The sequence below is a fragment of the Notechis scutatus genome, chromosome 9 (genome assembly GCF_049901735.1).
Source record: "Notechis scutatus isolate UNSWTSFEM ecotype Mainland chromosome 9, rNotScu1.2, whole genome shotgun sequence".
NCBI lineage: Eukaryota > Metazoa > Chordata > Lepidosauria > Squamata > Elapidae > Notechis > Notechis scutatus.
The window spans coordinates 22,672,501-22,684,608 of NC_142017.1; the positions used below are offsets into that span (position 1 = coordinate 22,672,501).

The 12,108-nt window shown below is 49.8% G+C and overlaps 1 protein-coding gene across 1 annotated transcript; it reads right to left on the reverse strand.

Moving 5' to 3' along the window:
* Positions 1–1,368: 1,368 nt before the first annotated feature.
* Positions 1,369–5,493, reverse strand: ZNF319 (zinc finger protein 319). The gene is given in 6 exon segments (XM_026690254.2): positions 1,369–3,165; positions 3,168–3,196; positions 3,198–3,233; positions 3,235–3,729; positions 3,864–3,953; positions 5,316–5,493. Coding segments are annotated over 5 exon segments (1,773 nt in total). The 5' UTR covers positions 3,899–3,953; positions 5,316–5,493; the 3' UTR covers positions 1,369–1,987.
* Positions 5,494–12,108: the final 6,615 nt, after the last annotated feature.

A 12,108-nucleotide genomic window follows, 5' to 3' on the forward strand; every position in this document is an offset into this window, starting at 1 on the left:
CTTGCCTTTGGATTCTCCTCAGGGACTCCAGCTCCAAAGGCAGAGGCATCTCTGGGCCTTCCTGCTTAGGATTTCAAGCTCTCTCTGTAGCTGAATCACCCAGGCTGCCCGTTGCTTTCTGAACGCCCGCTCGGAGTGAAAATATAGCTCCCTCCCCCCAAAATGGCCCTAAAGGGAGGGTTCTGCCTGCTGGGACCACCCTGCAGGGCCCGCAGGCAAGGAGGCCATTTCCCTTCCAAGACCAGCCCTGCTTGATCCCAGACAGGAGCAGCCTCTCCGGTCCAGGGGGGGCAAAGGCAGCCAAGAACAAGGGGCCAGGAACTGTCCTTGGCCAAATCAGCCTGGGAGGTCCGGGTGTCCCCAGGAATATTCAGAATTCAGCTCAGGAAAAGGCCCAAGCAAGAAGGGGTGTGTGTGCAGCACAGACAAAAAGGGACTCGGGCAGGAGAGGTGGCAAATAGGCAGAGGAGGGGGGAGGAGGGGACTGAAACAATGGAGCCTGCAGAAAGGAAGCCCACAAAAGCCTCCCGAGGGAGGAGGGCCTTCTCGGCTCTCCGGAAAGGGAGAGGCCTGCTTCCATCTCACAATATCCTGCCTAGCCGGCTCTCTGGGCAAAGCCTTTCACCCCCCCACCCCCCTCCCAAAGAAAGACCAACTGATGGGTTCCAATTCCCAGAGATTCCACTGCAGCTTTTGCAAGGCTGTAAAACTCACATCCAGCTGAGCTACAGGGTTGCGTTAATCACTTTTTTTTTTTTTTAAAGGCCATCCCAAAAAGGGAAATTCCCTCTCTAAAAGCTGCCTCTGCGCTGCTGCTGGGAGGCCGTGAAAAGGCCCAGGACTCAACAAGGAGAAAACAGAAGCTCTCCCCCGACACCCCAAACGGGTTATACTCTGCTCCTCCTCCAAATACGATGCCGCCTCCGAAGGGACCTGGGATAGAAAGCCCCCTCTTCCCTCCCCCCACCCCACCCTGGCCCCCCAAAAAGGACAGCATCACTTGTTTTTTTTTACTGACCCCACTGCCGGCTTGTAGCCATCTTCTAATTCAGGGGTCCTCAAACTTGGCAACTTTTAAGATTTGTTGACTTCAACTCCCAGAATTCTCCAGCCAGCTGGAGTCTTAAAAGTTGCCAAGTTTGGGGACCCGTTCTAATTTAATGCAGTAAGTGGTTCTATGTACCTCATACATCTGTATATGCATAGACACCCCTGCTGCACGCACACACACACACACACACACACACGCTGGTCCCTGACGAAGGCATGTGCAGAAAAGGCTCAACGGTCTCAAATCTGGTTTATATGACTGGCAAGTGCAGCCTTTTCGCACTTGGGCTTTTGGGTTCCAAAAGATACAATCCTAGGACAGGTCAGTGCAGTTTTAATGAATGTTTTCTGTCCAAGCTCTCTTCAGTTGCATGTCTTGAATGTTTACATTTCTCAGAGGTTACACAGAGAAGAAGCCTATCTATTTATACCACAACGGAGGGGGGGAGGGTGTAGGAGGAGGAGGCTGGGGGGGGGATGCTCTAGCTTTAATAATACGTTAAAATAGATAAATTGAGTTTTCCTCCATGCCCTTCCGGCTGCATTTCCAAGGGCTGGAGTGGAGGAAATCCAGTCCCAATGGTTGTAGGCGACTGAAGCCAAAACAACCATATAAGGGTTGCTGGCTGGAGCATCTGCTGCATGGAGAAACCACGGCAGTGAGTGAGAGGAGGCCTTCCAGCCTGGCATGCATGCCTCCCTCCCTCCCTCCTTCTCGGCCCTCCCTAATCCTCAGCCGCTCCCAGCGTCCTGCTCCCTCGTTCACTCCAGAGTCAGCCCTTGGCTTCGTAAACACAGGGGCACCGCAGTGGCAGGGCGAGGCTGCAAGAGCCAGTCTTTCCATAGCCTTGGCCTTGTGCGGCCCCCGAAGCTTCGTTTACTCTGCCCGTGTTTGCCCATCGAAGGGCTGGGGCACGAGGGCTGTGCTTGGCACCGCTCAGGGCAGGCAGGGGGCCACCGTGTAAGTGCCTTCCGTGGAGGTGTGCTGCGCGCTGTGCTCCTGCAGCAGGCCCAGGTCCAGGAAGCGCTCGCCACACCACATGCACTTGTAGTGCTGCTCCCGGGTGTGGACCCCGTGGTGCTTGTTCAGGTGCTCCCGCTGCTTGAAGGCCTTCTCACAGGAGGGGCACTTGTACGGCTTTTCCCCCGTGTGGACACGCCGGTGGCGCTGCAGGTCGGAGGCGTACTTGAAGCGCTTCTGGCAGTCCGGGCACTTCAGGGGCCTCTCGCGGGCAGGGTCGCAGCGGTGCTGCACAAACTCCGAGGAGGAGAAGAAGCGCCGTTCGCACAGGGTGCAGCGGAGGGGCTTCTCGGCACAGTGCGAAGCCAGCTGGTGCTTCTGCAAGGCGGAGGCCCGGTAGGCCTTGCTGCAGGCCGTGCACTTGAAGGGCCGCTCCGCGCTCTGCACGCAGCGGTGGCGCAGCAGCTCGGAGGACTGGCTGAAGCCCTTCTGGCAGGCGTTGCACTTGAAGAGATTCTCGATGCCGTGGACGTGCTGGTGGTAGAGCAGGTGCGCTGGCTGCACAAAGCCCTTCTCACACAGGGAGCACTTGAAGGGCAGCGGGGCGGCCTCCTGCTCGGAAGGAGGGGCGGGGACCACGGCCTTGTGAGTGCGGCGGTGGCGCATGAGCGCATACTGCTGCTTGAAGCTCATCGGGCAGAGGTCGCACTGAAAGGGGCGCTCTGTGCTGTGGGTGCGCTCGTGCTGCCGGAGGTCCGAGGGCCGCCGGAAGGCCTTGTGGCAAGCCGCACAGCGGAAGGGCCGCTCGCCACTGGGCGTGCAGGGGTGCTGCAGCAGCTCCGAGGACTCTTTGAAGTGCAACTCGCAGACGTTGCAGCGGAAGAGGTGGGCCTCGCCCGAGTGAGCATACATGTGGCGCACCAAGTGGGAGCGGTGCTTGAAGGCCTTCTCGCACACGGTGCACTTGTAGGGCCGCTCGGCGCTGTGTGTGCGCTTGTGGTGCACCAGGTGCGAGGACTGGCTGAAGCTCTTCTCGCACAGGCTGCACTTGTAGGGCTTCTCCCCGGTGTGCACCCGCTCGTGCCGCGACAGCTCCGAGAGGTGCTTGAAGGGCTTCTGGCAGATGGAGCAGCTGTACGGCTTCTCCGCGGGGCCCGGTTGAGGGCCGCTGGCTGCTGTGGGGGCCGGCTCCTCGGGAGCTGCCACTGCCGCCGCGGCCGCCTTTGTAGGTCTTTTCACAGATGGAGCACTTGACGGCCGTGTTGCCATTATGGACACTGTGGTGCTGGGCCAGCGAGGTGAGCAGGGAGAAGCCCATCTTGCAGACACCGCAGACAAAGGGCTTCTGCTCCACCTGCAGGCACTGGTGCTCCAGGAGGTCCGTGGCCTGGTGAAAAACCTTCATGCACTGAGTGCACTGGAAGGAGCGGTCGTGGCCGCCTTGTAGGCACTGGTGCTCCTGGGGGTTGGAGAGGTGAGACAGGTCGTGCCCACAAACCCCACATTTGGGAGAGGCCTCTCCTCCACCGCTGGCAGGGATGGGTGGGTGCTGCAACCCGCTGGGCTCCGGCTGCAGGAGGATACCATAGACGGCACAGCCCAAAGGGTTCTCGGTCACCGCACTGGGCGGGATGGGGTGCTCTGGAAGGGCGGCCGTGGCCCCGTGGTGCGGGGGCTGCTGGGGGGGTGGCGGCTGCTGGGACCAGGTCTCTGACATGCTGGGGAGAAAAAGAGGGGGTTCCACAGTGAGCGGTTTTGCTGCTCAACTGAAGGCCGAGCAATCAAGGAAACCTATTCCTAGAGAGCGATCGCTAGAGGGGTCGTGCGAATCCTCGTAGGAGGGTCCAGCTACCTTTGAGACACATCAGACCAAAGCAGGCCAGACATTCCAGCGGTCACCTTGTGGTCCCAGCCCCTTCTTCCAGAAAATCTCTGTGGGAACCTGCAAAGGAAGAGAGTAGGCTAGTAAGAATCACCGGCAGCTGCCTTTTCCAACAGAAGCGGGTTTCAGGTTGGGATCCGGGTGTGGGAGCTCTCCAAAAGAAGGTTCCTTTACCCGAAAACGCAGCATTGAAAACTGGGGATCAGAATCAGGAAGAGAGCGTTAACCCTAAACAGGCCGTATTTCAAGATTTCCCCCCTCCCCCCCAACAGGCCCTGAATTGAAATATCTTGCTTGCTTCACGGCGACCTGGAGTTCACTCAATTCTGAAACCAAGAAGCCATGTGAGCAGCAGAAATCCCGGTGCCTGTTACTAAGAGGAGATCCTCTTTTTTTTTTTAAAGTTAGGAAGATCCGAACTTAGGATCTGTGATCAGCAGCCTGGAAAGACCAGTCTGTTACATTCAGAAAAATACTCACTGCAAGGACGGCGGATGGAAACCGAAGAAAACTCTTTAGAGGAGCCTTGGGATCAATCCCATTTCTTTCAAAGGAAGTGACAGGTTGCCTAAGAATGTCCCCATGGCCCAGATCCCCTCATGGTTCCTCTTTAGGCTCCACAGTAAAGGGACCCTTTGGCTGCTCTCGGGGGACCCCCCAGCCTCAGTCCCCAGGTGCCCTTTCTGCTTTGAGGAGGGGGGCAGAATTGGAGACGGGTCCCAGGGCATCTGCCCAGCTCCCCCCAGAGCAGAAGGGCTGCCCTCCCCTCGTCCTGACGCCTCTCTCCACTCAGGCAGCCCGGCTGCAGCGGCAGAGTCGGAGGGTCCCCCGGGCAAGTCCTGCCGAGGATGGAACAAACGCCAAAGGTCGCCACGCATCAGGCGTGCAGCCAGCCCAGCCCGGCGCTTGTTCCACCCGGGGGTGCTCGGGGGCGGCGGCACAAACCCGGCCCGGATCCTCGCCTCTTTCCGCTCCTCCGAAGGCGGGGAAGGGGAGCACAGGAGCCGCACCGGCCTTCGGGGCCGGCCTTCCTCCGCCGGCTCTGCCCTCGGAGCGGGGGGGGCAAGGGGGGGCGCAGCGGCGGCCTTAACGCTACACCGCGAAGGGCCCGACCGGGCGAGCCGGCCTCCGCCGGGCAGGCTGCGAGGCCCCCCGGCTGTCCCCGGGCCGCGCTTCCTCTGCCGCAGCGTCGCTGGGCCGCCCGGCGCTCCCGGCTGATCCGGGGAAGCCCAGCGGGCGACCGAGAGGAGCGGCGGGGCGGGGGCCGGAAGCCCCGCAGGCCGAGGGCGCTGACCGCCGGGCGGGAAGGGCCTGCGCGCTTCCCGGGCGAGGTGGACCCGGCAGACGGAGCGCGGCGCCCCCTCGCTCGGCCCCGCAGCGGCCTGGCTCGCCCGAAGCCCCCGGCGCCGCCCTCCTGCCTACCTGGGGCCTGGCGCGCCGCTCCGATCCCCGGGCTCGCGTAGCGGGCGGGCGAGGCCGGCTGGCTGGGCGAGGAGGCGGAGGGGGGCACCGGCGGGCGGGGAGGCGCCTCGAGGAAGGGGCGGCGTCGGAGAAGAGCCGCGGAATCGGCGCTGCCCTCTGCCGGACCGCGGGGCAGCCGCGTCGGACGCGAGGGGGACTGGGGCGGGCGGGCCGGCGGGCGCCCCTGGCGGTGGGTCCTCCCACTCTGCGTCCGCCGGGCGCTTGGCGAGGGAGGCCTCCATGGGGCCTTGGCGGCAGCCGCGGCCGGCCGACCCTCCTTCCCTCCCTCCCGCTGCCCTGTGGCGGAGTCCGAGGAGCGCCGGGCGGCCGCAGGCGGAGGTGGCCGGTCCGTTAAGCCAACAACCACCGCGGCGCTTCTGCCAGGATTGCCTGGCTCTTTTAGTAGCGGCAGCAGCACCCAGGCGGCCCCTGCCCGCCCCCCAAGCCCGCCTTGTACCGAGGCTTCTGGGGGGGGGGGTTTCTCTGCCAAGTGCAAATTTGCATTTTTGAATTACACCTTGTTAAATGAGAATCAATAAATAGCAATATAGAATTTTTTATTGGCCAAGTGCGATTGGAGACACAAAGAATTTGTCTTGGTGCAAATGCTCTCAGTGCACATAAAAGAAAAGATACATTCGTCAAGAGTCGAGAATCATCAGGTGCAACACTTAATGATAGTCATAGGGTGCAATAAGCAATCAAATCATACCAGGAAACAGTGCATATAAATCGTAAGGATATAAGTGACAAAGTTACAGTCATTCAGTCACAAGTGGGAGGGGATGGGCGATAAGGAGTGAGGAGAAGATGAATAGTAATAGTAGTGCAGACTTTGTAAATAGTTGGACAGTGTTGAGGGAATTATTTGTTTAGCAGAGTGATGGCTTTCGGGGGGAAAACACTGTCCTTGTGTTCAGTTGTTCTGGTGTGCAGGGCTCTACAGCGTCGTTTTGAGGGAAGGAGTGGAAACAGTTTGTGTCTGGGATGTGAGGGGTCTGCAGATATTTTCACAGCCCTCTTTTTCACTCGTGCAGTATACAGGTCCCCGATGGAAGGCAGGTTGGTAGCAATTGATTTTTCTGCAGTCCTAATTATTCTCTGCAGTCTGTGTCTGTCTTGGGTTGCAGAACCAAACCAGACAGTTACAGAGGTGCAGATGACAGACTCAATAATTCCTCTGTAGAACTGGATCAGCTTTTATATCGTTTTCTAGCCTAATCTGAGGGGTTAGCAACACTCCCACCCCCCAAGTTTTGTGTCATCTGGGATGTTCTATTACACCTTTGTACACCCCTCATGTACATCTTTTATTTAAAAAAAAGGTTGAAGAGCACAGTCCCCCTGGGCAAGCCTGACAACCAAACTCTCATTTACTTCCCCCAAAGTTCCTGGGAGTTAAAAGTGCACACAGGAAGATCTGGAGTTCATGCATCAAACTAAGTTATAATCTGAATAATGCTCAGTTAACGGGGCTTTTACAGGGCACTAAGCCTTGAGCTCTGATTTATAAAACCTGGGCTCATGAAACCTGTTCGGTCAAAACTAAAGCAGCCCATTGTGGCCCTGCATGCTGGTTGCCCATGGGGTCGAATAAATGTGACATAGAGGCAAGACTTGGGTAGTGATTCTGGGAGTTCAGTAGGACTGGAGTTCCTGAGACTAAAGTTTTTACAAAAAGCAACGGCCTGAAATCTTGCCCAGCCACTTCTCCACTCCTGGCAGGTGCTATCTGTCCCCTTCAGCCAGTCAGATGCCACCATTTGCAGAGAGGCAGCCTCACCCATTGCTGAATGGATCTCATTGCTAGGAAATATTTCCTCACCTACAACAGATCCTACCTTCTTGTAAAGTAAGCCTACCACAATGTTGTCCTGCGTTCTATATGACAGCTTTGCAGATGGTCCTCACTTAATGACCACAGTTGAGACCAAAATTTCCATTGTAAGTTGTTGTGGTTATTAAGAGGTCACCACATGATTTAAAGCAAATCACCAAAGTCATTAAGCAAAAGAAATGGTTCTTAAGCAAATCCATTCTCCAGAATGGGCATTTCTTTTTTAAAAAGAAAAAGAAATGGGGGGGTGGAGGGGTGTTTGAACAATTGTTAAATGATCAGTCATTAAGTGAGGACTACAGAATACAGAATAACTGTCAGGTTCCTGCCAGAACGCTGCCATTCTGAAGGGGAGGGGAGACGCTTCTTGGGGCCAATTGCTTTGACTGCTTTGGCTTTTGCTGTAACCTCATGGGAATTGGGGAGGGGGACTGGGCCATCAGGATCAGAGGTGGGATTCAGCCGGTTCTGACCAGTTCTGGAGAACCGGTAGCGGAAATTTTGAGTAGTTTGGAGAATCGGCAAATCCCACCTCTGACTGGCCCCGCCAACCCCATCTCTTCTCTGCCTCCCATTGAGTCCCAGCTGATCGGCTGGGTCTTCTTAGGTTGCCTTTCACAGGAGAACGGAGCTGGAAAGCAGGCTAGTGGGGTGGGGAGGGAAGGGGGATTTTGTAGTATCCTTCCCCTGCCACGCCCACCAAGCCACACCCACCAAGCCACGCCCACAGAACCGGTAGTAAAAAAAATTGAATCCCACCACTGATCAGGATAGATTCCTTCCTAGCTGGTCCCAGCCTGTTACCCAAGGCCACAGCGCCCCGAGGATTACCTGTTATCGCCTTGGAGCTCTCATAACACCTTTGCAGCATCTCATTGGCTACTGGTGGACATGGGGCTCTGGGTCGGGGTTGAAGAGGGGAAATTAGCTTAATGCTTTGTGTGGGAATCTTCAGACTCCACCTGACTTCTCTGCAATCCCTTCTCTCAGCAAACGCTCCTTTGGAACTCCTTTCCAGAGTCATGCTTTCCTGAGAAGGGAGCCGAGGCAGGTCCTTACAATAACAAAATTGGAAGGGGTTTTGGAGGTCTTCTGTCTAGGCCAACACTCTGCTCAAGCAGGTTATCCTGTACCATTCCAGACAAATGGCTGTCCAATCTCATCTTAAAAACCTCCATTGATGTAGCATTTTGGTCAGGAATCGGTATTCTCATCTCTCTCACTCTTCTGGGTACTTGTTTCAAGACCACAATCTCCTTGTCTTTATATTTCAATGTTTTCTCTTTTGCCACTTGCAATATTTGCGTTTTAATGGCTTTCTTTGTAAATCTAATGTGAACTTCTCTTGGTAAGCTATTTCTCATTGCATATCTTGTGAAGACTCGATAAACCTCATCTATTCCATCCATCATCTTCTCTTCAGTTATTTCCAAAACTTCAGCCAATATTTCTATCATTATCTCAGCTAGGTTTTGTCCCTTTTCTTCCTCTATGTTTTGGAATCTAATATAAAATTCTGATATGTCCGTCTTCCATCTCAACATCCCACTTTTATCTTGTTCAACCACAGTTAATCTGTTATCAATATCTCCAATCTTCTTGTCTCTTTGTTTATCTTCTTCTTCAATTTTTTGGAATCTCTCATCATACTTCATCATCATTTGTTGAATGTTCTCCACCTTTTCATCAGTTTTCCCTGTTCTTTGTTCGATGTTCTCTGTTCTCTTTTCAATATTCTCTGTTCTTGTTTGAATATTTTGAATTCCTTGCATAATCATCTGCAGGGTCACTTTTTCTTGTTCTTTTTCTTGCTGTAACATTGTCTGTATTGAATGTTGTCCTCCAGATGGTGGAGAGGAAGAAGTAGAGGTTGAGGAACCAGGGGCTGTTAGTTTCCTACTCATTTCGAGCAATTCAAAATCTTCAGGTTCTTCTAGACCTTAATCCAATTGTGAAGTAACCAATTGCAATTCCAAATAAAAATAGCAGGAAAAAAGCCAAATAGTAGCAACAACAACAATAATAATAATAATAATAATAATAATAATAATAATAATAATAATAATAATAATAATAATAATAAAAAAAAAAAAATTTCTTCAGGTTCTTGTACACCTTAATCCAATTGATTGGTTGAATAACAATAAAAACTCAAAAATGAAGGAAAAGACCATAAACACATACAAAAGAGAGAAAGTTGTTAAATCCTAAAAAAGGCGGAAAAGTGAAAAATAAAAAAATAAAAAAGAAAAGAAAAATTCTTTTTTTTTTTTTAAACAAGTTTTTATTAGCTTTTAAAGACAAACAAAACATAAACCTTATACACATTAAACCTCTTTCCCTTGTGAATTTTTACAAGGCAGATAATACAATATTTTATACAATGTGATTTTAATATTTCTTCTCATTAAATTTAATCATCATATTCATATTTCCCTCTGTCTTGTTTACAATTATGCTCCTCCCGCTTCCTCCAAGGTTTTACCAGCTCTCACATAAACAGAAACACACAAAACACATAAAGTAAAACTTCTTTTTCAAAAAGTAGCTTGGCCCCGGATTACCACTCTTTGTATGGACTTCAATTAAATTCATATTCATCTTATATGCCATTACCTATCTTAATTACCATTCTGTAATTTCTTTGTAGCTTCTCCCGCTTTCCTCTCTTCTTAATTCTATTTTGTTTATTAACTTAATTTAAATCATTATATTTCTATCCTTTGTCCATTATTTTCCAATTATCTATATATTTCATTCCCCATAGTAAAATAAAAAATTTCTCCTGAAATCACAAATCAAAGTATGATGCCTTTCCATCGCACCTCTAAATTAACATTTAAGGTAACTCCAAATTCCTATTTGATTCTGCTTAGTACATACTACTTACAAAAGAAAAAGGAAAAAATAGTGAATCCATAACATAATTAAATATATCATCAAACATTAAATCTCATAACATTTCAATTATCTATTTCAAAAGCAAGTATCACAATAATATATTCATATTAACATCCACGCAATAATCAATTAAGCTCTACATTTAAACTAAATATTTTAAACCTTATTTTATTAAATCTTAAATTCTACCATTATTAAACTTTTAATATTTTAGTCTTTACTCAGATCTTATAAAGTTATAATTTTTTATTTTTAATACAAATACTACAGAATCCTTTTAAAACCAAATTATATTACCCTTTATCCCTAAAAAACCATTTCTTTTTCACATCTTGTTTAATGCCCTCGTGGCCTTTTCCCCCTTCTTCCTCCCTGTCTTATCCCATCTGGTCTTTTTACCCCCTTAACTTCCCCTCTGTTGTATTTCTCTTCCCTTTTGCTTTCTAACCTCATATTGATTTTGCATCTTATTTTCTTCTTTCTTAAATATTTTTTAAGTCTTATATCCTTTTTCCCCTTTCTTTCTTCTTTCTTTCTTAAGCACCTCTATGGGTTCATTAAAGATGGCTTCTTCTTCTTCATCTTCTTCCATCAATTGTTGTATTTGCTGATAAGTAGCAAGCGCCATTTCTAAAAAGCAAAAAATTTGCCCCGCATCATCTTTCTTTATTTTGCCATATTCCTCTCTCAGTTCATCAGCAGATAAAATCATTGTAAATCCTCTTCTTTTTCTTAAAAGAGCCAAAGATATTTCAAGCTTAAAGCAAGTCCCAAAATCCCAAAGTCACCAAACAATCCAAACAAAGCACAAAGTTCTTCCCTTCTTCCTGGGTTAAAATCAGTTGCAAAGGGAGAAAAAGAAAGCCAGTCTGTATTTTAAGTTCTTATTGCAGTAACTTCCAATCTCTAAAAACTTCCAGGCATCTCCTTCAACAGAATCTTAGTATAAATTTTCCTTTTGTCCTCTCCCTTCCCATTTATAACCAGAAGCTTTAGATTTTTACCTTTTATAGAATAGTAGTATTTTCAGCATTCATTCGTTAATTCCATGTGGAAGGAGAGTAAACTTTCACTTGAAACACTTTCACTCGCCGCCACAATCTCTTCTGGAAACAAAGTATCTTTCAAACAAAAAACCAAATCTCAGATTTCAGGGTGTTAAATATATCCTCTAATCCCAGTTCAGCCAAAATAACTTTCGCTTCAAAAATTTCTCCTTCTTCCTCCAGCACGATCTTATCCGGTTGCTGACTTCTTTGTGGCGGCCATTGCTGACCGCCGCTGGACCGACTTGAGAAAAGGAGGTTGTGCCGGGTGGGGAAGGGTCTGCGAATACCCCAACCCTTGTCCGGATCCTCCCTATCTTCGGTTGCCTCTACGGGCAACCTTATCCTCCGGACCCGTCTGGGTCGGAGGAACTAAGCGTGGATAGCGCGGCGGGATCGCAGAGATCGCGAAACCCCACTGCCTCCGAAGCCGACAAACCGGAAGTCCTCAAAGAAAAGAAAAATTCTTCAGGTTCTTCAACATCCAATTAAGAAGTCTCAGATATGAAAGGATGCATAAGAAAAATAGAAGGCCAGGAAAAAAAAAAACCAATATGGAAGGTAAATGGAAAGAAAAAAAAATACCAGAGAGGGAAAGAGAAAAAAGAAAAAAGACTACTCCCTTAAAAAGAAAAGGAAGGAAATCATTAATACTAAAGCTTTTCCTTTAAAATAAAATGGCAAGAACAGAGATATAAAATTGACTCAACTGAGAAAGCTGAATCATTTTAAACAGAATTTTTTGGAGGGAAAGAGGAAGAGGCAGAAAAAGAAATTTCACTAATTGAATTCCAAGAGGACTGCCAAATGACGACTGAAAAAGAAGAAGGTGCAGTAGATGGAAAGGTGGAAGCCAAAGAACAACATGAACCAAGATCTACGAGAGCTGCTAAACCTAACTACAAAATATAACCATGGGAGAGAAAAAACTGATTACAATTAATATAAATGGACTTAACTCAGCTGTTAA